We start from the raw sequence: 27141 nt of genomic DNA, 5'->3' as shown, positions 1-27141 counted from the left end.
CTGAAGGCACACACCCAACAATTCGGGTATAGCTTCTTTCCTTCTAATATCAGATTTCTGAATGGACAATGAACCCATGAATACTACCTCACTACTTTTTTTTCTCTTTTTGCACTGTTTATTTAGCTTGTTAAATATATATACTAATGGCAATTTACATGTTTTATCATTATATATTGCATTGTACTGCTGCCACATTACAACAAATTTGAAGACATATGCTGGTGACATTAAACCTGATTCTGATCCTTAGGAGGTTAAGATGATTCAGCTTGTCACTGAATACTAATACACTTCAATGGACGCACTGCTGAAAGCACCCTGAATGTTTTACATTATGGTGTGTTGCAAGCCATTCAAATGTGCAGGAACACAAGAAGTTATAGCGTGTAGTAGACTCTGCCCAATACATCACAAGCACATCCCTCCCACCATCTGTAGGATCCACAGGAGGCACTGCGTCAAGGAAGGAAGATCTATCAAAGATCTCCATCACCTGGATCATACCACCTTCTCCTAGCTACCATCGGGCAGGAGGTACAGAAGCCTGAAGTCCCAAGTTCAAGAACAGCTACACCCCATCAGGCATTCAGTTCTCAAACCAACTAGCATAACGTTAATCACTAAACTTCAGCAATACTATGACCACTCTAATCACTTTGCCATAAATTATTCCTGTTAACAAATTGATGTTGAATTTGCATTTTGCGAATGCTGCTTATCTGATGCTCTGTGCCTGTGGTGCTGCTGCAGATATGTTTTTCGTCGCGCCTGTGCACATGGCAACAAATTCAACTTTGACCTTGAATTACAGAAATGAGGAACTTTGAAGTTGCACTGATTTGTACACCTCTCTCTGGTCCGAACTGGCATATAGGAGAGAGATTGAAAATCTGGTTGAATACTGCCACATAAATAAACTCTCAATGTCAGCAAAACCAAGGAGCTGATTATTGAGGAAGAAACCAGAGGTCTACATGCCAGTCATCTTTAGGGGATTGAAGGTGCAGAGGGTCAGTATCATTTCAGAGGTTCTGTCTTGGCTCCAGCAAGCATGTGCCATTACAAAGAAGGCGAGACTATGCCTCTACTGTCTCAGAAGTCTGCACAGATTCTGCATGTCATCTAAAACCTGGCCAAACTTCTATGGATGTACAGTGAAGAGTATCCTGACTGGATGCATTATGTCCTGGCATGGAAACATCAACTCCAAGAACAGAAAAACCCACAAGAAGTGGTGGATACAACCCATCAGATCACAGAAAAAGCCCTCCCCATCATCAAAAACCCCCACTCCTCCTGAACCTGGTGGTGTGGGACCTAAGGCTAGCAGCAAGAAGAGATTCAGTTGTCACATTCCACATAGTTACCAATAATATGGGTTCTACACCTGTGTTGGACAACCTAAAAAGGATATCGAATAGGCCGGCTGCCAAAGTTGAAAGCCACTGACTCTTTGAAGGATAAGCTGATTGCTGGGAAGTAGGCTACACCAGGGCCTGATCTTATGTCTTCAAACGCAGTTCCCAACGATATTCCATTTCTGGAAAAGGAAAAACACTGATTATTCTCAGTGGGACGCCATTGATTCCATCTGACTAGCATAACTTGCTGTCGTGGTCTACAGTTATGAATTACACAAAGTTGCAGTACACTTCAGAAAAATAAAGCAAACAAAATTTCCACAGCAATGCTCAAAAGGTTAAAATGGTAACCTGTATTCCAATACCCACCACAATGGTGACCTAGACAAACACATTGGCTGGTTTAAAATTGAAGTTAGATACGTCAGTAACAGAGTAAAGTTGTGGAAGGTGAGAATATATCACGGGAAGGAGCATCTGGGAGAAACGGAGCAGAGTGGAGGGTAGAGGAAGAACAACCAGAGTGAGAAGAATTGAATATAGAATACTACAGCATAATACAAGCCTTTCACCCCACGATATTGAGTCGCCCTTTAAACTTACTCCAAGATTAGTCCAATCCTTCCCTCTCACATAGTCCTCCATTTTCCTTCCATCCATGTGCTTATCTAAGAGTCTTTTAACTATTCCTAATGTATCTGCCTTTATCACCCCAGGCAGAGTGTTCCTCACACCCACCATTCTCTGTGTAAAAATCCTACCTCTGACATCACCCCTTATACTTTCCTCCAATCATCCAAAAATTATGCCGTCTGGCATTAGCCATTTCTGCCCTGGGAAAAAGGCACTGGCTATCCAATCTATTTATGCCTCATTATCTTATGCACCTCTATCAAGTCATCTCTCATTCCCCTTCGCTCCAAACAGAAAAGTTCTAACTCACTCAACCTTTCCTCAATAAATATGCTTTCCAATCCACTCAGCATCCTGATAAATCTCCGCTGCACCCTCTCTAAAGCTGCCACATCTCTTCTATAAATTAGAACACCAGAATTGAACTCAATATTCCAATTGCGGTCTCACCAGGCTTTTATAAAGTTGCAATATTACCTCACGAGTCTTGAACTCAATCCACTGACTAATGAAGACTAATATGCCTTCTTAACGACATTGAGGGATCTATGGATGTAGACCCCAAGATCCCTCTGTTCCTCTAACTCCTTGGAACCCTGCACTCTGCCTTCCAAGCAATATCACTTCACACTTTTCTGGATTGAACTCCATCTCCCATTTCTCAGTTCATCTCTGCATCCTATCAATGTCTCATTAAAACTTAAGTAAGGACCTGGGAAAGGTTTCACTGCTAATGTAACTGTTTCTCTGTAGCGCAGTGTTTGGGTTATGACGAGAGATAATGGGGCCTTTGGAATGTGCGCTGGCCAATGAGGGGAGGTGTTTCTCTTTCTTGTGTGCCCAAGATAAGGTTTCACGGTCTTTTGTTTGGCAGAAGATGGACAGAGAAGATGCCAGAACGGGGAAGTCATAGAATGCAGGACGGACTGGACTTGGAATGAGGTCAGGAGTCGATGATGCCTGGGGGGAAAATCGATGGAGAACAAAGAGACAGGAAAACAGTGAGCTCAAAACGTTGAGCATTACGGTGTTACATGAGAATAAGCCCCTTTTGATTTTTTGTTTTCCTTACTAACCCTATAGTCAAATTAAGAATCATAAAGCTCAATCGTTTAATTGCTTATTGTGTACTGTTTGCTATTTTGTGGTACTGATTTGTAACAGGGGAACACATCAAACAGCATCCACCCAAACAAGATTTCTCAAGTTTGGCCTGGCTGGAGGGGGTCTTCCCCTAGATTAGGCCGCAAGCCGAAACTGAGGGTTACACCTACTGTGACGAAAGTACACATAGATTAAGATGTTAACTGTCCTGTGCTGGCACCAGTGGGATCAGCAGTTGGTCTGCCACCTGTCTTCAGGAGAAAGGGAGATAAGGAAAACAATGGAGCAGCATTTGGAGATGTTAATGAAGAGACGGGAGAGCTGTCAAGATCGGCTCCCCTTTGAACCCTGAACTGTTTGAAGTGATGGACAGGCGACACCCCAGCAGGGGGATAAAAAGGGACAGGTTCGCTAAGGCAAGACACACGACACCACGAAGTAACGAGACCCTGGAAGCGGTGCGCCTCCCACAAGTCGGTGGGAGTCTTTGGAGGGCTGGTCGCGGGACCAAGCCAGAGACGCACAGGGTGGAAAGATACGATCGGCGGGAACCTGGTGTGTGTCCGCCCTTGCCTGGGTGCCAGGTTCACCGCTGAGGAAAGATCGTATCTGGAAACGGAGGGGTCACAGTCAGAGACCTCAGAAGACATTACAAAGGGTTCGCCCGAAAGCTGACTGCAAAGAATATCAAAGGTCTGTGTGGAAGCCGTTTGAATATTCATTCGTTTTTGCTCTCTCTCTCCTTCCCCCCACTGTCCATCGCTACGGCAGTGATTACTGTGAACTGAACTGAACTCAATTGAACTGAACTTTGCGTCACTTTGAAACTGGTCATTTACCCCTAGACGACAATAGAGCTTGATTGATCCTGTTATCCTAATTCTGTGTACATGTGTGTTTATCATTGCTGAACTGTTGCATTTATTATCCTTTTGACTGGAGTACTGTATTGCTTGTTTCTTTAATAAAACTTTCTTAGTTCCAGTAATCCAGACTCAAACTGAGTGATCTATTTCTGCTGGTTTGGCAACCCAGTTACGGGGTACGTAACACTACAATAACCTTCTATACTATCCACAATACTATCAACTTTCATTTCACCTGAAAACTTACTAATGCACCCTTCCACTTCCTAATACGAATCCTTTACAAAAGTCCCAAAGAGCAGGGATACCAGAACAGATCACAAACCTGCTGGAAAAAATATGCACCATCTACTATGAGTCTCTGCCTTCTGTGGGCAAGCCAAATCTGAATCCACACTGTCATGTTTCCTTGGATCCCTCTACTGACATTATGAATGAGCTTACCTTAGGGAACCTCGTCAAACGTCTTACTAAAATCCATAAACACCACATCCATGCTCTATCTTCAATTAGTTTTGTCACTTCCTCAAATAATTCAATTGCATTTGTGAGGCATGACCGGCCCCTAACAAATCCATGCTGATTATCCCTAATCAAATAGTGCTTCGTCAAGTGCTCATTATCCTCTCCAGTAGTTAACCCACCACTGATGTAAGACTGACTGGTCTGTAATTTTCAGGATTATCTCTGTTACATTTCTTGAACAAAGGTATACATTTGCCATCCTCCAATCTTCTGGTACTACTCCTGTACCTAGTGAGGACACAATGACCATGCCAAAGGCACAGCAATCTCTTTCCTTGGTCCCCATAGTAACCTGGAATATATCCTGTCTGGCCCTGGGGACATATCTATCCTAATGTTGTGCAAAAGTTCAGCACATCCTCTTCCTAATGTTGACATGTGCCAGCATATTAGCCTATTTTTAGCTGTCCTCTCATTTGTCAAGGTCCCTCTCACTGATAAATACTGAAGCAATTTATTCATTAAGGACCCCCCCTACCTCCTCTGACTCCACACATTGCCTCTTAATCCAAATTGGTCCTACCCTCACTCAGTCATTCTCCTGTTCTTCATAAATGTTGAGATGCTTTTTGGAATTTTCCTTAATCTTATTTGCCATTGTTTTCTACTGCTGTGTGTCTCAGCCCTAAGGCTGACAATATTTACTCAAAGCTGGAGAGGACCTGAGGAATGGAAAGATGTAGTTGTCATATTCCACATACATAGATAACAATAGTATGAGTTGTCATGGAATTTATACAGATATGCATGAACATGAGTGTGTCCACCAAATTATTCACAGTCTTCCCCAACCAGATCCCCTGGATAAACCAAAGGATTCACCATCTGCTAAGTGCTAGATTAGTGATATTTAGGACTGCGATCAGGGATAGTAGAAAAGGTCCAGCATGATTTCTGGATCTCACATGCTATCCCAGACTAAACTTGAATCACAGAGACATGCTCAACAACTCTGGCAGGGCTTGAATGCCATCACCTCCTACAAAGCAAAACCAAGCAATATAAATGGCAACGAGGTTTCCCTCGAAGACGTTTATGCTCACATTGACTGACAGAACATTGAAGAACCCTCATGAACCCCCACAGCCCCAACAACCCTGTGATTGCAGTCTCTGAGGCTAAGAACATCCTTCAGGAGAGTGAATCCACAGGCAGCATCTGGCCCAGACCGTGTACCTGGCCCAGACCGTGCACCTGGCCAAGTAGTGAAGTCCTGTGCTAATTAACTTGTTGAGTTTACAGACATCTTCAATGTCTCACTTCAACATTAAGAGGTACCCAGCTGCTTCAAGTAAGCATCAATCATACTGGTGCCCAAGAAGAACGTGGTAACCTGTCTTAATGACTATTGTCCAGTAACACTTACTTCAACCTGTATCAACTCCTATCTGAGGAGCGACCTGGATCCACTTTAATGTGCCTATCTTCACAATAATTTAACAGCAGATGCCATTTCATATCCTTGTTTACATATGCCCTGCTGCTACCTAGAAGTGTTCCTCTTGCCAAGAGTAATTTTGTCCTATTATCATTTCCTGTCAGAGTCACTTTATGATTAGGTACTTTTACAGCTAGCAAACTTATGTACATACAATCATTCTATGAATACAAGCTAACTTTATGAATATACAGCCAAACTTATCAGTTACTTGTTCATAGGGTTTCATAGGATCATTTTCACATTTATACCTAATATTAGATTAGATTATGAGGACACGCAGTCCTCTTTTGTCATTTAATAATGCATGCATTAAGAAATGAAACAATGTTCCTCCAGTATGATATCACAGAAACATAAGACAGACCAAGACTGAAAAACTGACAAAAGCCACATAATTATAACATATAGTTACAACAGTGCAAAGCAATACCATAATTTGATAAAGAACAGACCATGGGCATGGTAAAAAAAAAGTCTCGAAGTCTCTTGAAAGTCCCATCATCTAACGCAGACTGTAGAAGGAAGAAAACTCTCCCTGCCATGAACCTCCAGTGCCGCAAACTTGCCGATGCAGCACCCTGGAAGGACCCGACCACAGCTGATTCTGAGTCCGTCCGAAAACTTCGAGCCTCCAACCAGCCCTCCAACACCGAGCACCGAGCACTTTGACCCCGGCCCCAGCCGCCAAGCAACAGGCAAAGCCGAGGATTTGGGGCCTTCCCCTCCAGAGATCCTCGATCACACAGTAGCAGCGGCAGCAAAGCCGGCATTTCAGAAGTTTCTCCAGATGCTCCTCCGTGCTTCTCACATCTGTCTCCATCAAATCAGAATTGTGTACACTACCCTACTTAACAAATACAAATATCATTCACCGGACAGGCCACTCGCGCTGTGTCGCGCCACCATCTTCTCCTCCCCCAAGGAGGCCACAATATGTTCTTAATGCTTACTGTGTCTTTTTATGCTGCATTGGATCCAGAGTAACAATCCTTTCATTCTCCTTTACACTCGTGTACTGAAAACTGACATCAACAATCTTGGATCTTGAATTTGATTTGCTCTTCATTCAGTTCTGAAACACCTGGACAATGAAGATGCATTCGCCAGGATGCTCCTCATTGTCTACAGCTCAGTATTTACCACTATAATCCAATCAAAACACATCACTAAGCTCCAAGTTCTAGGCTCGATACCTCCCTGTGCAACTGGATCCTTAATTTCCTTACCGGCAGACCCCAGTTAGTACAGATTGACAACATCTCCTTCGCAATCACCATCAGCACAGGCTGTGTGCTTAGTCCCCTGCTGTACTCACTTAATATTTATGGGAGGGATGGAACGTCGACTCAGACCATGAGAGGCCTGCGTCCGGCATTTTCATGCCTTACAAGGCGCAGATTGGAAGTCTGTGTGGGGCACCACTCCTCGCACAGACACCACAGCAATGTGTGGTAAAATACCTTGCTCAAGGACACAAACACACTGCCACAGCTGAGGCTCGAACTAGCGACCTTCAGATCACCAGACGAACGCCTTAACCACTTGGCCACTATGAGTCTAAATACAACTCCAATGCCATATTTAAGTTTGCTGACAACACATAGTCATACTTTATTGATCCCAGGGGAAATTGGTTTTCATTACAGTTGCAGCATAAATAATTAAATAGTAATAAAACTATAAATAATTAAATAGCAATATGTAAATTATGCCAGGAAATAAGTCCAGGACCAGCCTATTGGCTCAGGGTGTCTGACCCTCCAAGGGTTTGATGGCCACAGGCAGGAATGACTTCCTATGACGCTCAGTGTTGCATCTCGGTGCAATGAGTCTCTGGCTGAAAGTACTCCTGTGCCCAACCAGTACATTATGCAGTGGATGGGAGACATTGTCCAAGATGGCATGCAACTTGGACAGCATCCTCTTTTCAGACACCACCGTCAGAAAGCCACCAACGTTGTTGCCTGAATCAAGGCTGGTGACAAATTGGCAAGTAGAAGGAAAACTGAAAATCTGGTTGAATGGTACCACAACAATCTCTCACTCAAAGTGAGCAAACCAAAGGGCTGATTATCAATTACAGGATGAAGCTGCTAGAGATCCATGAGCCACCTTTATTAGGGGATCGGAAGTGGAGAGGATCGATGGCTTTAAATTCTTGAAATTATTATATCAGAGGATCTGTCCTGGGACAAGCACATACAGTACTGTGCAAAAGTCTTAGGCACATATATGTAACTAGGGTGCCTAAGACTTTCGCACAATACTGTAGTAATTTTATGTATTGTACTGCTGCCACAAATTAAAACAAATTTCATGACGTGTGAGTGATGATAAATGTGATTCTGATACAGGTCTCTATTGTGTACTGACAGTGGAAGGGAGAGGGGAATCACAGTTGGGAAAAGGGGAAGGGAGAGGCTTTGGGAGGTAGGAGGTGAGTTACTCACCACAGGATTCATAATCTCTAAACTGTTCTTGCAGCCAGTTGTGTATATGGCTACTCCAGTCCAGCTTCCTACCCCAGCATATCAATGGTGAGGGAATTCAGTGTTAATGCCGTTAAATGTCTGGGAATGATAGCTGGATTCTCTCTCATTGGATATTGTTATTGCCTGAGACTTGTGTGGTGTGATATGCCTAAGCTGCTCCTAATATTCCTTGGAATGATATATACACCAATATACTTTTCCCTAGTTTGCCAAGAGTTAAACTTTATGAATGCCCGCATCTTATATTCTATACTACAGTTTATTCGAATGATGCTGCAGTTTTTATGAGTATGAAGTACATCTCCATTAAGGATTCTGTGCATCATTTATCTTATGGTTTCTCTGTTTTCCTTATTAACATGTAGTATTATTTAATGAAAGTACTCCTGTACTATGCCATTTAAATCATAAAAATAATCAAATAACTTGCTTTAGATGGACCACAACCTAGGTATGACACTGAGGAAATGGCTTTCACATAAATTCACCACTGATTAAAAAGCCAAAAATCATCCAGCTGCCACTGAAAGTATTTTAAACTTACTATACTCTTAATCCACAACTTCACTGCACTTTGAAACACCAAACATTACTTCACAGATGGTTGGTAAATAACTAGAAAGCGTCATTGTGGATTTACCTTTGGAACTAAACAAGTTACAAGATTTGCAATTGAAATCAAAACTTGGAAGCAGTTTAAACATACGGGCATACTACTAACCATGAACTGAACATAAATAAGTGTTCATTCAGGTATTCTCATTCAATCAACAAAGGAAAAGTAGGGCTAAAAGAAGAATGTTTTCTGATTAAATGGCAGAAACCATTGTGTTTGTTTCTCCTCGTTTTTTCTTTTGCTTTATCTTGCTTGGTTCTTTGTCAGTCTTCATGTATAGTTTTTCATAAATTCTATTGTATTCCTTTATTTTCTTGTAAATGCCTGCAAGAAAATGAATCTCAATGGTGAAATTCACTGAACAGTGACATATATAGGTGATTATATAAAAATACAAACAAACATAGGAAAGGTAAACTACAAGAAAAGTAATAATCCTACACTCCAATCCAAAAATGGCTTGTCAAGAGTCTGTTTCTGCACTATACGGTAATGTCTCTGTGAGATTTTACAGATAAGGCCATCTTCGTCTGTAACTTAATGTTAATCTCTGGTAGCTCTTGAAAACAGCTAAATAAGCGTCAGCCACAGGATATATATATATATATATATATATATATATATAGAGTAACACGTGGATGATTCCGTCCTTGAAGAACAGCAGTGAACCAATAACAATCTAGTAACTTCAGTCTCATACTGACTCAGGCTCCACTGCTGACAGTAAACACATCTCATACAAATAAAATTTGTTCACAATACACATTAGTTGCCACTGCAAGTTAGCAGTAATGTTGCTACACGTTGACAACAGCTGCTCTCTGAACCAGTATCTGAATGAATCTCCTCAAACTAGACCGTGGACCAGACTCAGTTAACATTTATATACCACTTCTTCCCGAGTGGCCCCTCCCAGATATACAAGGACTTACCTCTCATATCATAATAACAATGCTGCCTCGTCACTTGTCATGTACTGCCAAGGATGGCGAACAGCAATTCTTCTAACAGGCATATTCTTCCAGAGGCAATGGAACTAAACAACAATGTCAGCATCCTAATGGTATTCCTTATGTTATATTTTCATTATGTAATTTTGCTATAGATGATAACTAGATTGCCAGGAAGGTCTGCGTACTTTCCTGAATGGTTCTACACGTAATGGAAAATAATCAAGATTTTCAGCTCTATTGCACATTCATTAATGTCTGAACTAAAAATACGAGAGTATTAGACCATAAGATCAGAAGACAACACAGGAGTAAAATCAGGTCATTTGGCCCATTGAGTCCACTCCTTCAATCAGAGCTGATTTATTATTGCTCTCAAAAAATTCTCCTACCCTCTCCCGGTAACCACTGATACCCTGACAAATCAAGAACCTATCAACCTCTGCTTTAAATATCCCAATGACTTGGCCTCCCTCTCACTGCCATCTGTGGCAATGAATTCAACAGATTCACCACCCTCTGGCTAAAGAAATTCCTCCTCATCTCCACTCCAAAGGAATGTCCTTCTATTCTGAGGCTGTGCCCTCTGCGCCTAGATTTACCCACAAAAGGAAACATCCTCTCCACGTCAAATCTATTTAGCATTTTCAATATGTTTCAAGGAGATTCCCCCCGTCCCATTCCTCTACACTCCATAGAGTACAGGCCCAGAGAAATCAAACACTCCTCAGGCATGAACGCTTTCATTCCTGAGATCATTCTCGTGAACCTCCTCTGGATCCCCTCCAATGCCAGCATATTCTTTCGTAGATATGGCCACAAAATTGCTCAAAATGCAGTCAGACTAATGCCTTATAAAGTCTCAGCATTACATCCTTGCTTTTATATTCAAGTCCTCTCAAAATGGATGCATTTGCCATCCTTATCACTGACCATACACTTTTATACATTATCTTCCATCTACCACCTCTTTGTCCAGTGTCTAATCTGTCGAATTTCTTCAGCAGACACCTTGCATCTTCAGCCATTATGCTCATCCACCTATTTTTGTATCATTCGCAAACTTGGCCACAAAGTCATTAATTTCATCATCCAAATCATTGACAAGTAACATGAAAAGAAGCAGACCCAACACCAACCTCTACTACACACCAGCAGCCAACCAGAAAAGGCCCCCTTTATTCCCACTCTTTCTCTCCTGCCGGTCAGCCAATCTTCTATCCATGTTAGTATCTTTCCTGCAATATACTATGGGCTCTTACCTGCTTAGCAACCTCATGTGAGGCACCTTATCAAAGGTCTTTTGAAAATCCAAGTAAACAACATCCACTGACTTCCCTTTTTCTATCCTGTCAGTTATTTCCTCAAAGAATTCCAACAGATTTATCAGGCAAGATTTCCCTTGAAATGATGATGACTTCAGCCTATTTTATCATGTGCCTTCAAGTACTCCAAAACCTTATCCTTAATAATGGATTCCAACGTTTTCCAATAATCTCCCTTTTAAAGAGTGGAGTGACATTTGCAATTTTCCAGTCCTCCGGAACCATTCCAGAATTTAGTGATTTTTAAAATATGACTACTAATGCCTCCACAATCTCTTCAGCTACCTCTTTCAGAACCCCGGGGTGTGAACCATCTGGTCCAAGTGACTTATCTACCTTCAGACCTTTCAGCTTCCTAAGTACTTTCTCCTTTGTTACAGCAACTACACTCACTTCAGCCCCGACACCTTCAAATTTCTAGCATACTACTGGTGTCCTCCACAGCAAACACTGACACAAAATACTGGTGTCCCCCCGCTTTTTGGACGTTCGCTTTACGAAACCTCACTGTTACAAAAGACCTACATTAGTTTCCTGTTTTTGCCAACAGAAGGTGTTTTCACTGTTACGAAAAAAGGCAGCACAAGAAAAGCAGCACGCGCCCCGAGCAGCCGCTCTCCCCCGGATTCAGAACTGCATTCTCGCCGGCATTGCTTAAACACGTGCCTGTGAGCAGCCATTAGCAAGATGAGTTCTAAGGTATCAGAAAAGCTTGCAAGAGCTCGAAAGGGTGTTACACTTAGCGTAAAACTAGACATAATTAAGCATTTCAATCATGGTGAACGAAGTAAGGACAAAGTGAGTTTGGCTTGTGGAAGTTGACAAAGATGATATTGAAGAGGTTTTGGCATCTCATGACCAAGAACTGATAGATGAAGAGCTGATGCAATTGGAAGAGGAAAGGATAACAATCGAAACCGAATGCAGTAGTGAACGGACCGAAAGTGAAGTCATCCAGGAACTGAATGTGAAGCAACTGCATGAGATTTTCGCTGCAATGACAAAGTACGACTTTAATTTTGAAAGGGTACGTCGGTTTAGGGCATATTTACTGGATGGTTTGAGTGCTTACAAAGAACTGTATGATCTAAAAATGTGCGAGGCTAAGCAGTCAAGCAAGCCTTCCACATCAGCCACAGCAGACGACGAACCTCGACTTTCGACATCGAGGCAGGCAGACATAGAAGAAGATGACCTCCCTGCCCTGATGGAAACAGACGACGAGATGACACCGCAGTGTCCCACCACCCCAACCCCTGGGCTGCGGACAGATACCGATCCGCAAAGAATGCAGCAGTAGCCAGGACACACCCAGCACATCTTTAAGAAAAAAAGCTGAAATAAACAAGTTAATTAATTAGGTGCCGCCCGGCACGTAAATGTCGGCCCAGATCAGAGGTGATTGCCGATCTAGAATCAGAGAATAAATCACGAAAACATATTATGCTCTTCATTTTCCATATCAAAAAGGCTTGATCCATAACAGAGGGCTGGAAAAAAAATAGACATAATAGGACTTGATAAAATAAATTTGCTCAAACCAAAAAATTTACGAAATTGAAACCATATTCGTACAATGTATTTAGTTATTGGGTTAGCCATTTGTTTATTCAATTTAGAGAGAGCAAAGGGAAGCGAAGTTCCTGAAATAGAAACCAATGAGAACCCTTGTACAGAATTACATTCAAGGTTTACCCAATGTGGACTTGGAATTATATCCCAATCTTGTGTCCAAAATATTAAATATCAAATATTAATTGCCCAATAATAAAATCTGAAATTCGGCAGTGCCAAACCACCCTCTTTTTTGGACTTCTGTAAGTATTTTTTTTTACTTAATCTGGGATTTTTATTCTGTCATATACAAGAAGAAATTTTAGAATCAACAATATCAAAAAAGGATTTGAGAATGAAAATTGGTGTCGCTTGAAATAGATATAAAAATTTAGGTAGAATAATCATTTTGATAGCATTGATTCGGCTGATCAGTGATAAAGATAATAGAGACCATTTAGTAAACACTAGTTTAACCTGATTAAGTAGCGGTAAAAAATTAAAACTTAAATAAGTCTTTATGCTTTTTAGTAATTTTAACACCCAAATAGATAAAATAATCAGTAATCAATCTGAATGGTGAATGCCTATAAATGGGAACCTGCATACGCTTGAGAAATTTAATTTTAGTCTGGCGGGAGGAGAAGATGGCGGCGTGACGCAGTGCACACATCTCTCTGGTGAAATTATATCGTATTTGTAAGTAGGATGCCGTGCACAATTCTGACCTGATGAAGACAGGCGTGGGAAGCACAGAGGAACATCTGGAGAAACTTCTGAAATGCCCGGTTCGCTGCCGCTGCTACTGTGCGATCGAGAATCTCCAGAGGATATGCCCCAAAATCCCCGGCTTTGCCTGCTGCTGGCCACCGATGCTGGGGTCGAAGCGTTCGGCAGAGATGGTGCTCGGTACTCGGTGTCGGAGGGCTGGTCGGAGGCTAGAAGTTTTCGGACGACTCAGAGTCGGACTGTGGTCGGGCATGGCAGGGAGAGTTTTCTTCCTTCTCCCGCCTGCGTGAGATGTGGGACTTTCGAGAGACTTTGAACTTTTTTTTTACTGTGCCCATGGCCTGTTCTTCATCAAGTTATGGTATTGTTTGCACTGTTGTAACTATATGTTATAATTATGTGGTTTTTGTTAGTTTTTCAGTCTTGGTCTATCCTGTGTTTCTGTGATATCACACTGGAGGAATATTGTATCATTTCTTAATGCATGCATTACTAAATGACAATAAAAGAGGGCTGCGTGTCCTCATAATCTAATCTAATCTCATATTTATATCTTGGATTAAATTGATATACCTTACCCCTTTGGCTTCGGTAACTACGAATAATCAAAGATCTCCCTTTTTTCAGTTATTTCGTGGTACGAGACAGGGTTGCCCTCTTAGTCCATTACTTTTCGATATTGCCTTGGAACTTTTAGATACTGCTATTCGAGACTCACCTAATATATTTGGCATTACCCGCGGGAATGAGATACACAAGTTATTGCTATATGCAGATGATTTATTACTATATATCTCTAACCCTGAGAAATCCATTCCGCCAGTAATATCCCTGCTTGCCAAGACCCTTCATCAGGACTAACTAAAGGAAGAGCTAGTAAGAGATTTGAAAGTGGGAGGGGGAGGGGGAGATCCAAAATGATAGGAGAAGACAGGAGGGGGAGGGATGGAGCCAACAGCTGGACAGGTGATTGGCAAGAGTGAACTTGTTCCATTAAATATGCAGCTTCCCATTTATTTCCATCTTTAATATCTCTATTTTTCCCTTTCGGAGTTCTTTTGAAGACCCTGAACTGCCTACACGCTGACTATGGTTCTTTGCAGGAATGGGACCGGCTCTCGGGGTTTCACGACTGCTGTTATTCAACACACCAGGAGCGCAGCCTAAGAGCTTTGCTTACCTTTGAAGGTCTGAGATTTTGTGGCTCTGGAGACAGGGAGAACCGGAGGTTAGTGTCCGGGCAGGAGATCGATGTGTTGTGGGAAATGAAAGACCTGAGATTTTTGGGCACAGAGCTCGGAAAAAGCGACACAACGGACTTCTAACATCGTAAACCAGTGACTTATTTGTTAAGTGAGTTCTTTTTCCCTTATCAGGAAGAGAGAGAGAGCCTGTGGTATGTCGAATACCGGGTGAATGAGTAGTCTTTGGAGTACTGCAAGTCTGTGTCTTTGGTGCTGCTTTGCTCACACTTGAGTACTCAGTGGTGGCTGCCGATGCTTTTTTTTGCCAGTGAGGGAAGGGGAGGTCATTGCTTGCTGCTGCATACACGCGGGAGGGGAACCCTGGAACTTTCTAACATTTAACTGTCACTCATTCTTTGGGGCACTCCTCTGGTTTTTGTGGATGGTTGCAAAGAAAAAGCATTTCAGCATGTATATTGTACACATTTCTCTGATATTAAATGTACCTTTGAAACTGCATTGAGTGAGGAATGGTTATTTTAAAACTGTACGATGAAATAAAATCTCAGTTATTTGTGGCAAAGTGGCAGCAAAATTTGATTGGTAGGGGAACTATCCAATCATTATTGCAGTGTCTAGGTATAGCACTGTCATAATACATAATCCAAAATTCAGATGCTATGGAAGCACTGAAATGCTTTCAATGTATTTTTCCTTTTAAATTTCCTGCGAAATTGATCATTCACACCCAAAGTAACCAGAAAATAACTGAAAAACATTTTAAACACAAGAGATTCTGCAGATGTTGTAAATTTTGAGCAACACACACAAATGCTAGAGGAACTTGGCAGGTCAGGCAGCATCTATGAAGAGGAATAAATAGTCAATGTTTCAGGCTGAGACCCTTTATCAGAACCAGAAAGAAAGGGGGCAGAAGCCAGAATTTTAAAAATGGGGTGAGGGGGAGGACTCCAAGTTGGCAGGTGATAGGTGACACCAATTAAGCGGTAGGTGGGTGGTTAGGGGAGGACTGCATGATGTGAGGAACTGGGAGATGAGAGGTGGGAGAGGTAGACAGCGCAAAGAAGGAATCTGATAGGACAGTGGAGTTAAAAGGAAGGAAGTGAGAAACTGGAGGGTGGTGGTGAGCAGGTCACGAGGGTGGAGCAGAGGAGAAATGGTGAGAAGGCTACTAGAATGAGCACTTTTAACTTTTCACAATTTGTGAGAAAACGAATAACAACGATAGCTTCATTAACGTTAACATCTTTGCCATCAGGTACTTCATGAGAATATTAACATATTAGCTGCAGAAAGAGCTATGTAGAAGGCAGATGACCAAAGGTTTGCTCAGAAGCAGATTTAAGGAGAATTGAGAAGTTGACAAGCATAAAGGTTCCAGGATGAAATTATACAGATTTAGAGATCTGTCAGTTGAAAATGATATCATAATCCCAGTAAGATATTAAGACAGCAGATATCTCTCAAAGGATTTAAGATGGAAGAAATTACAGGGATACAGAGAGACTATATCAGAATAGGTTTTAACTACAAAGTCTTTTTCTTTCTTTCTGTCAGTATCACACCTGGTCATTTCTACCAGTCATCCATCTGTAAAACTAGCTCAGTCTTCTTTTCTTGCTATCAATAGAGTCTGGTCAGCCGGACACAACCTAGAGCCTTGCTACTAACACCACATAATACAAACAAAAGGGGCACAATCTAAATGTAACTGCCACATGAAATCATATGACTTCACCCCAGCAAGTATAGTTCTGGAAAACTGATTTGTCTTTTTTTCTCTCTGCAATGCTAGAGCTGTTGGGAGTGATTTAAACTAAATCACACTGTGATCACTCTTTCCAAGAGGATCCCTAACTACAAGATCACTAATTTTACCTGCCTCATTGCAGAGGACCAAATCTAAGATAGCACATTTCCATGTAGGTTCAGTAACATGCTGTTCAAGAAAGCCATCACGGATATATTCTATGAAGTCCTTCTCAAGACTGCCTCGACCAACTTGATTCACCCAATCTATGAACAAGTTAAAGTCCCCCATGATAACTGCTTTTCCACTTTTACATGCCTCAGATATTTCTGTTTATTGCCTGTGCCACGGTAATGTTATTATTCAGTGGCCAATAGACAACTCCCACCAGTGATTTTTTTCCCTTTACTATTCCTGATCTCTACCCAGATGAATTCAACATTCTGCTCCTTAGATCTTATATCGTCTCTCACTATCGCCCTGATGTCATCTTTAACTCAGAGCACTTACCCCACCTCCCTTACCTTCCTGCCTATCCTTCTGTACTACCTGGCATACTTGGATATTTAATTCCCAATCCTTTCCACCCTGTAAACATGTCTCCATAAAGTCATACCCTTTTGCACTGATTTGTGCCACAATTTCACTGACCTTGTTTCGAATACCACAGGCATTCACATAAAGTGCTCTTACGCTTACTGTGCTTTTAAAATCTTGTAACCTTTTACTCTTTTGCACTTGACTTTTCTTCACTCCACTCTTACTTTTCTCTTTTTTATCTTTTGCTTTTACTTTATCTCTATCCACACTTTTCTTTTTTTATTTTATCCATACCTCTCCAATCTGTTGAACCCACCTCCTACTATTTAGTTTAAAGCCCTAACCACAGCCCTAATTATGTGATTCACTAGGATCTAGATCCCATCGCAGTTCAGGTGGAGCTCGTCCCATTGGTACAGCTCCCTCCTGCTGCCAATTTCCCATGAATTCAAGCCCACTTCTCCCACACTAATCCTTGAGCTACGCATTTAATTCTCCAATTTTCTTGACCGTAAGCCAATTTGCATGTGGCTCAGGTAGTAATCCAGAAATTACCACGTTTTGGTTCTGTTTTTTAATTTACTGGAACTGGAGTGATAGTGCTCAGGAAAGAGGTAGTTGGTTTAACAACGGCAATCTACAGGGAGACTCCTAGAGAGGAGAGGCTGATGATAAGGCAACATTGCAGTCAACAGGATATGTTACCATGAAAAATACAGACAAAATCAAAAAGATTGAATACAGGACTGCAAACAACAGGAATTCTGCAGATGCTGGAAATTCAAGCAACACACATCAAAGTTGCTGGTGAACGCAGCAGGCCAGGCAGCATCTGTAGGAAGAGGTGCAGTCGACGTTTCAGGCCGAGACCCTTCGTCAGGACTAACTGAAGGAAGAGTGAGTAAGGGATTTGAAAGTTGGAGGGGGAGGGGGAGATTCAAAATGATAGGAGAAGACAGGAGTTAGAGGATTGGGAAGCTTTTAAACACCAACAGAAGGCAACTAAAAAAGACTTTAAGAAAAGATGGAATACGAAAGTAAGCTGGCCAATAATATTAAAGAGGATACCCAAAGTTTCCTCAGATACATAAAATATGAAAAAGAGGCGAGAGTGGAAATCAGACCACTGGAAAGTGATGCTGGAGAGGTAGTAATGGGGGATAAGGAAATAGTGGACGAACTGAATAAGTAGTTTGTCTCAATCTTCACTGTGGAAGACACTAGCAGTATGGTGGAATCACCAGGTATCGAGTGTCAGACGGTATGTAAAGTTACCATTACTAGAAAGAAGGTTCTTAGGAAACTGAAAGGTCTGCAGGTAGATAAATACCAGGACTAGACGGTGTACACCCCAGAATTTTAAAAGAGATGGCTGAAGAGATTGTGGAGGCATTAATAATGATCTTTCAAGAATGACTAGATTCTGGACTGGTTGCAGAAGACTAGAAAATTGTGAATGTCACTCCACTCTTCAAGAAGGGAGAGAGGCAAAAGAAAGGAAATTATAGGCCAGTAAGTCTGACATCAATGGTTGGGAAGATGTTGGAGTCAATTATTAAAGATGTGGTTTCACAGTATTTGGAGGCACATGATAAAATAGGCCATAGTCAGCATGGTTTCCTCAAGAGAAAATCTTGCCTGACAAATCTTTTGGAATTCTTTGAAGAAACAACAAGCAGAAAAGACAAAGGGGAATCAGTTGATGTAGAGTACTTGGATTTTCAGAAGACTTTTGACAAGGTGCCACACATGAGGCTGCTTAACAAGTTAAGAGCCCATGGTATTACAAGAAAGATCCCAGCATGGATAAAGCAGTGGTTGATTGGCAGGAGGCAAAGATTGCGAAAAAGGAGCCCTTTTTTGATTGGCTGCCAGTGACCAGTGGTATTCCACGGCCGTCTGTGTTGGGACCACTTCTCTTTACATTATATGTCAATGACTTGGATGATGGATTGATGGCTTTGTGGCAAGGTTTGCAGAAGATACAAAGGTAAGTGGAAGGGCAAGTAGTTATGAGGAAGTAGACAGGCTACAGAAAGACTTAAACAGATAAGGAGAATTGGCAAAGAAGTGACAGATGGAATACAGTGTCGGGAAGTGTATGGTCATGCAGTTTGGTAGAAGAAATAAAAGGGTAGACTATTTTCCAAAAGGAGAAAAAATTCAAAAAGCTGAGGCGCAGATGGAATTGGGAGTTCTCGTGCAAGATTCCCTATTGGTTAATTTGCAGGTTGAGTCTGTGGTGAGGAAGGCAAGTGCGATGTTTGCATTCATTTCAAAAAGACTAAAAATATAAATGCAAGGATGAGGTTGAGGCCTTATAAATGACGAGTGAGGCCTCTCTTAGAGTATTGTGAGCAGTTTTGGGCCTCTTATCTTAGAAAGGATGTGCTGACACTGGAGAGAGTTCAAAAGGGTTCACAAAAATGATTCCAGGATTGAACAGCTTGTATATATAGAGCAATTGATGCCTCTGGGCCTGTATTCACTAGAATTCAGAAGAATGGCGGGGGGGGGGGGCGGTGACCTCATTGAAACTTACCAAATAGTGAAAGGGCTTGATCAAGTGGATGTGGAGAGGTTATTTCCAATGGTGGGAGAGCCTAGGACCACAGGACACAGCCTCAGAATACAGGGGACACACAGAAAATGCTGGAGGAATTCAACAGGCCAGGCAGCATCTATGAGAAAGAGTATAGTTGGCTTTTCGGATCGAGACCATTCATTAGGGCTAGCAAAAAGATGAGGAGTCGGAGTAAGAAAGTGGGGGGAGGGAAGGAAAAATACAAGGGTGTCCTTTTAGAATGGAGTTGAAGAGGAATTTCTTTAGCCAGAGAGTGGTGAATCTGTGGAATTCATTGCTATGGGCAGCTGTGAAGGTCAAGTCTTTCAGAATATTTAGGCAGAGGATGATACATTACTGATTTGCCAAGGCATGAAGGGATATGGGGAGAAGGCAGGAGATTGGGGCTGAGAGGAAAAAGGATCAGCCATAATGAAATGGCGGAGCAGACTCAATGGACCAAATGGCCTAATTCTGCTCCTATATCTTATGGCCTTATACTGACCTATTGTGTATGTTCAGCTTCTTCTGTTTTTGATTTCAGAATTTCAGTGCATTGCTTTAAATGCAGAGAATAGGAATTGTGAATAATGTGAATGCATTGATTTAGTTCAACAACAATTGCTTGTACTTGGCGTGTTATATCTACCTTCCGTGGTTTTGACATTGAGCCAAAGCAGGAAAAGATGAAACCATGTGGACACTTGTCTTAAGGGATGCTAACAGAGAGAAAGGAGAGGCAGTTTCAAAGTTGAGGACCTTGTTGTCAATCTTGATATGAAAAAAATTAAGGGGTGAGAAGTTTGGTGGCTCTTCAGAAAGTTATCACCTTAACTTAAAGGAGTTCAATATGCATTGGCATCATACTTCCAAACATGATATTAATACACAAACTAAAAGAATTGACATTTCCATCCAGAGTAGTATATCTAAGTACCGGAGAACATTTATGTCAAATACTGTAGTTGTCTACAACTGCATGGTTCTCACAAACATTAAAAGTGACAGTACTTTGGTACAGTAAAATTCAACAGAAACCACTGGATCCTTAGGAAGTAACAATCTTAGACAATGTATTTTAATGCCATTTTCATCAACTTCATCACCTTCATCAGAATAACTGAATAAGGGACCATACCCAAAATACCCATTCCTGAACATCATCCCGCCACTGCAAAAACTGTTGAATATCAGCATTTTGGTGCAGCTTGTTGCCCTTGAATACCGGCTTCAGATTCAGCACTCAATTCAGCAATGAACGTTTAACACTCTACTCACAGGCAAAAGCCAATCTTCCCTTCGTCCAGGTCTATCACACAAGTCACAATATCTCCAGCTGCCCAAGCCTGGAAAAAAAAAATGAAGTATAGACAATAGTTTGCAAAGAAAACTAATTTTGCTTTAACATTCCATTGCCAGATACCAGATGTCAATCTTCCCAGTACATCATGATTGAATGTGGCAAATGTACAAGCTGAGCAGGAAATTGTTCAGCCTTGATCATCACCACACTTGAACCAAGGTCACGCCAAGCTCAGTCATTTATCAAGAGATACAGTATGGAATAGGCCCTTCCAGCCCCTCAAACCCTGACATCCAGCAACCCCCGACAACCCCAATTTAACCCTAACCTAATCACGGGACAATTTACAAAAGACCAGTTAACCTATCTGGTACATCTTTGGACTCTGGCAGGACAGTGGAGGGCCTAGAGAAAACCCACGCATTTCACAGGGAGATATAGAAAGTAATTCACATTTTACAAACTTTCATCGTGCATTTTGATAGTTTTGAGGGTTACATTGTACAGCGAGGCTGCTTGGTAAAATATTTGTTTTACAGAGATTCTCTATGATGCACATTCTCTTGCAAACTTCAGAGGAGTCAATAATTACTGCAAGATTATTTTATCTGTGCATCACTGCAACATAGAGAATATCTGTAAAACAAATATTTTATCAAGCAGCCTTGCAGTACAATGTAACCCTCAAAACTATCAAAATGCACAATGAAAATTTGTAAAATGTGAACCACTTTCTATATCTCCCAAAAACCATCCCTTGGAACAGGCAGACAAAAAAGATAAAATTCACCACACTCTTCAGTACACCAAGCACAATCTCTGCCAGTCTGGGGGAAAAAATGTTTACAGATTACGACAGCAAACTCATGGTCTACTGGGCAGCAATGGTCACCACCCTTCCATAAGCTTCCAAAACCTGGAGAAAGATGAATGCAAAAATGAGGATGAAGAGAGAATAGACAATATTTGGTAACTGAAAGAAAGTAAAAGGAATGGATGTAGAAAAGAAGATAGAGAGAGTGAGCACAAGGGCGCACACCTGTGGAAGTAGAAAGAGACAGCATGCACATTTGTGGAAGTAAAAAACAAAAAACATGACAAATTTATTTATCTTAACACTGACACATACTGTAACTCTAAATCCACAAGTCACTTACTTTCCCATAATTAGTGGTAGTAACGTTCCACTTGCGAACTCTATTTCCATCATATGCGTAAGAATCTGAAGTGTCACCGACCCCCTCCTGTTGAGTAGACAAACAAGCATCAGGAACATATACTGGCAGTTTCTGAAGCAGCAAGAAAGCTGTCGAACAATACTGCTTTATACACACATTTTGCTGTAGTCTGAGCATCTTAATGTACTGTAACAAATAAATAAACATCATGACTACAGAAAGAGTGCAGAGTAAAGCTTGCAAATACTGCCACTAACCTTTCAGCTCCCACACCCCTCAACTTCAATTCCAGATTTTACACTGAATTGCCCATAATCACATTGCAAAGTACCCGAAATTTCCTCTGATTTACTTACCATAGCTTAGTGTTCCAGGAATGCTACACCCTTCCAGCAGCAACATTTATATATTTCCATTTGCATCATATATGTCAGTCAAGCAAATCTCCCAATAGTGCAATCCAATTGGTAATTGATTAGTACGTGTATGATTTAATCATAATTGAACACATTCCCCAATGGTTGTTGTGACATAATGGAGAGGCATAGTAGCATAGCAGTTAGCATAACAGCGCCAATGACACAAGTTCAATTCTGCCACTGTCTGTAAGGAGTTTGTACATTCTACCTGTGACTAAGTGAGTTTCGTCTGCATGTTCTGGCTTCCTCCCACATTCCAAAAAAGATGTACAAGTTATTATGTTAATTGGTCATATGGGTGTAATTGGGTGACGTGAGCTCATTAGGTCCAAAGGGCCTGTTATTGTGCTGTATCTCTAAATGAATAAAATGAAATAAATTAACCATAGTCAAATAGCTACGAACCACCTCTGTAAAACAGTGTGAAAATTAATTTCACAGATTTCAATAATCTTTAAAAATACTGCAGAGGCTGGAAACCTGGAACAAAAATGGAAAAGGCTGAAAAAACACAGCCAGCCAGACAGCATCCGTTGAAAGAGAAACAGTCAACATCTCAGATCTGTGGTATGACAAAGAGCTGCAGACCCAGCATGTTAACTGCCTCTCCTTCCACAATTGCCTGATCTGCTGAGGCTTTTTAGTGTTTTTTTTTTCATTTTTGTTTCAATAACCCTCCATTCTCAACACATGAACATGGCTGGAAAGGCCAGGATTTAACATCCATCCCTGTCTTGAGACAGTTGTCCTTGAGAAGGATGATGTGTGCTGGACTCATTCCACTGCTTCCTCTGTGATGAAGGTACTCCAGTGCTTTAACTGCCACCACAATATACCTGTACTTGCGGTTGAATATACTTAAGAAGGTGGATTGGGTAGCTGTCAAGTGGGTCACTTTGTGCTTCTTGGCACTGCGCTTCATGTTGTCACTTACACACATCCAGGCAACTTATACCATGCAGATGGTGGACAGAATTTGAGGAGTCAAGCAAAACAGGTACTGCAGTCTTCTTAGTCTCTCAGCTGTTCCTGATATCTTAACATTAACGTGGCTAATCCAAAAAGTTTCTCTTCCTAGGACAATGGTGATCAGGGATCTAATGGTGGTAACATCATTGTCTGTCCAGGGGTAGTGGCTAAAGTCCCTCTTGTAGGATCTTAACATTATCTGGCACTCGACAACTCAAAAGGCAGATCAAATAAGTGGAAAAAGACTGCAAATTAATTAAGTACAGAGGGATCTTGTTGTTCTTCTGCATGAATTATAAAAGATTAGTAGGCAGGTCCAGAAACAAGAGGCCAAATGGTATATTGACCTTTACTGTAAAAGAGGATAGAGTTTAGAAATAGGAAAGCTTTGTCACAACCGCTCAAGGTGTTGTTGAGGTCTGAGGTACCGCACACAACTCTGGTCACCTTATTCACTTCAGAGATTCACTAGGCTAGTTTGTGGGTTGGGAGGATAAACAGATTAGGTTTTTGGAATTTAGATGAATGAAGGGTGATCTTACTGAAAGATGAAAGAAACCAAAGGGACTTGACAGGGTAGATATCATGATGCTTTCACAAGTGGATTAGTCTATAACTGTTTTTACAAAGTCCAACTGTGGTGCATTCATTCGATCCTATGACGAGCCCTTGAATATGGTCCAGTCCACCGACTGAAAGCAATCCCATTGCTACTCCAACAACAGGAATTCTGCAGATGCTGGAAATTCAAGTAATACACACCAAAGTTGCTGGTGAACGCAGCAGGCCAGGCAGCATCTCTAGGAAGAGTTACAGTCGACGTTTCAGGCCGAGACCCTTGGTGCCGCAGATAGAGGAAAGAACATTGCTGGAGAGTGAACAAAAACAACCCAATCCTTGCCTCTGGTCCTGACACTCAAGCTGAGTCAGCGTTTAAATTGTCCAAGCATCAGGCAGTCCCTCACCCTAGGACCCAGATCCCGGAGCAGCGACACGCTTGGGCCGCACAGCCTGAAGCCATTCTTGATCAAACCAAATCGGCTCAGTGCTTGGAGTGATCCAACCTCACACAAGGGTTAGGCGGACGGGCATTGAAACTTTTCCGCATCGACTCCTTTCCAAATCGCTCTCTCCAACTCCAACAGCGGCACCAACTCCACCTGCGAACCCATCTTGAACATGTTGCACCTTGGCTTTGCAATGCACATGCACAGCCCATCCTTCAAACATGGCCCCAATTTGGTTCAGTACAGTACCAGATGCCTACAAACTAAAACCCATTGCTACCACATAAGTCTTTGAGCACCTATTCAATTCTTTAATCATTATGCTGCTGTTCCCCCACGAATTAATCACCCTCGTCGATCACCTCTACGTTAGCCATCGTCAGCCACATTTCTCAATTTTCTGTAATGTATTTATTATCTCAGTGATACCTGCAAAAACAGAGTTAATCGAAGTCAAACACAGCAACTCATGTTACTCACAGAAACTCATTTGCAACTATTCAACAATAAATATATACTCATCTATACAGTGGCATGCAAAAGTTTGGGCACCCCTGGTCAAAATCTCTGTTACTGTGAATAGCTAAGCGAGTAAAAGACGACCTGATTTCCAAAAGGCATAAAGTTAAAGATGACACAGTTCTTTAATATTTTAAGCAAGATTACTTTTTTATTTCCATCTTTTACAGTTTCAAAATAATAAAAAAGGAAAAGGGCCCGAAGCAAAAGTTTGGGCACCCTGCATGGTCAGTACTTAGTAACACCCCCTTTGGCAAGTATCACAGCTTGTAAACTCTTTCTGTAGCCAGTTAAGAGTCTTTCAATTCTTGTCTGGGGGATTTTCGCCCATTCTTCCTTGCAAAGGGCTTCTAGTTCTGTGAGATTCTTGGGCCGCCTTGCATGCACTGTTCTCTTGAGGTCTATCCACAGATTTTTGATGATGTTTAGGTCAGGGGACTGTAAGGGCCATGGCAAAACCTTCAGCTTGCACCTCTTGAGGATTTTGTTTTTTGTGGATTTTGAGGTGTGTTTAGGATCATTATCCTGTTGTAGAAGCCATCCTCTTTTCATCTTCAGCTTTTTTTTACAGACGGTGTGATGTGTGTTTCCAGAATTATCTGGTATTTAATTGAATTCATTCTTCCCTCTACCAGTGAAATGTTCCCCGTGCCACTGGCTGCAACACAAGCCCAAAGCATGATCCATCCATCCCCGTGTTTAACAGTTGGAGAGGTGTTCTTTTCATGAAATCCTGCACCCTTTTTTCTCCAAACATACCTTTGCTCATTGTGGCCAAAAAGTTCTATTTTAACTTCATCAGTCCACAGGACTTGTTTCCAAAATGCACCAGGCTTGTTTAGATGTTCCTTTGCAAACTTCTGACACTGAATTTTGGGGTGAGGACGCAGGAAAGGTTTTCATCTGATGACTCCTCCATGAAGGTCATATTTGTGCAGGTGTTGCTGCACAGTAGAACAGTGCACCACCACTCCAGAGTCTGCTAAATCTTCCTGAAGGTCTTTTGCAGTCAAACGGGGGTTTTGATTTGCCTTTCTAGCAATCCTACGAGCAGTTCTCTCGGAAAGTTTTCTTGGTCTTCCAGACCTCAACTTGACCTCCACCGTTCCTGTTAACTGCCATTTCTTAATTACATTACGAACTGAGGAAACAGCTACCTGAAAACGCCTTGCTATCTTCTTATAGCCTTCTCCTGCTTTGTGGGCATCATTTATTTTAATTTTCAGAGTGTGAGGCAGCTGCTTAGAGGAGCTCATGGCTGCTGATTGTTGGGACAAGGTTTGAGGAGTCAGGGTATTTATAAAGCTTTGAAATTTGCATCACCTGGCCTTTCCTAACAATGACTGTGAGCAAGCCATAGTCCTAACAAGTTAAGGTCTGAGACCTTGGTAAAAGTTATCTGAGAGCTCAAATCTCTTGGAGTGCCCAAACTTTCGAATGGTCCTCCTTTCCATTTTTTCCATTCTAAAATAATATACTAATCTTGCTTAAAATGTTGAAAAGAATGTTTCATCTTTAACTTTATGGAGATCAGTTCATCTTTTACTCGCTTAGCTATTCACAGTAACAGAAGTTTTGACTAGGGGTACCCAAACTTTTGCATACCACTGTATATACTCTCTAGATACACATGACTGTGTGGCTAGGCAAGGCTCAAATACCATCTATAAATTTGCTGACAATACAGCCATTGTTGGTAGAATCTCAGGTGGTGGTGAGATGGCGTACAGGAGCGAGATATGCCAACTAGTGGAGTGGTGCCGCAGCAACAACTTGGCACTCAACATCAGTAAGACAAAAGAGCTGATTGTGGACTTCCGGAAGGATAAGACGAAGGAACACATACCAATCCTCATAGAGGGATCAGAAGTGGAGAGAGTGAGCAGCTTCAAGTTCCTGGGTGTCAAGATCTCTGAGGATCTAACCTGGTCCCAACATATTGATATAGTTATAAAGAAGGCAAGACAGCAGCTGTACTTTATTAGGAGTTTGAAGAGATTTGGCATGTCAACAAATACACTCAAAAACTTCTATAGTTGTACCGTGGAGAGCATTCTGACAGGCTGCACCACTGTCTGGTATGGAGGGA

At 41.7% G+C, this 27141-nt stretch overlaps 1 protein-coding gene across 3 annotated transcripts in view; it reads right to left on the bottom strand.

Annotated features, from left to right (window-relative positions):
• LOC134356709 (E3 ubiquitin-protein ligase RNF123) overlaps window positions 1-27141 on the bottom strand; it is a 435173-nt gene that overhangs the window by 342199 nt on the left and 65833 nt on the right. For all 3 annotated transcript variants that reach the window (XM_063067762.1, XM_063067763.1, XM_063067761.1), the window contains 3 exons: window positions 22118-22204; window positions 20936-21003; window positions 1418-1543 (listed from right to left, as the gene is read on the bottom strand). In XM_063067762.1, coding sequence (XP_062923832.1) covers window positions 1418-1543; window positions 20936-21003; window positions 22118-22204 — 281 coding nt within the window. The remainder of the gene's footprint in view (window positions 1-1417; window positions 1544-20935; window positions 21004-22117; window positions 22205-27141) is intronic.

Source organism: Mobula hypostoma, chromosome 15 (assembly GCF_963921235.1).
Source record: "Mobula hypostoma chromosome 15, sMobHyp1.1, whole genome shotgun sequence".
Taxonomy (NCBI): domain Eukaryota; kingdom Metazoa; phylum Chordata; class Chondrichthyes; order Myliobatiformes; family Myliobatidae; genus Mobula; species Mobula hypostoma.
This window is presented reverse-complemented; position numbering and strand designations above follow the sequence as displayed.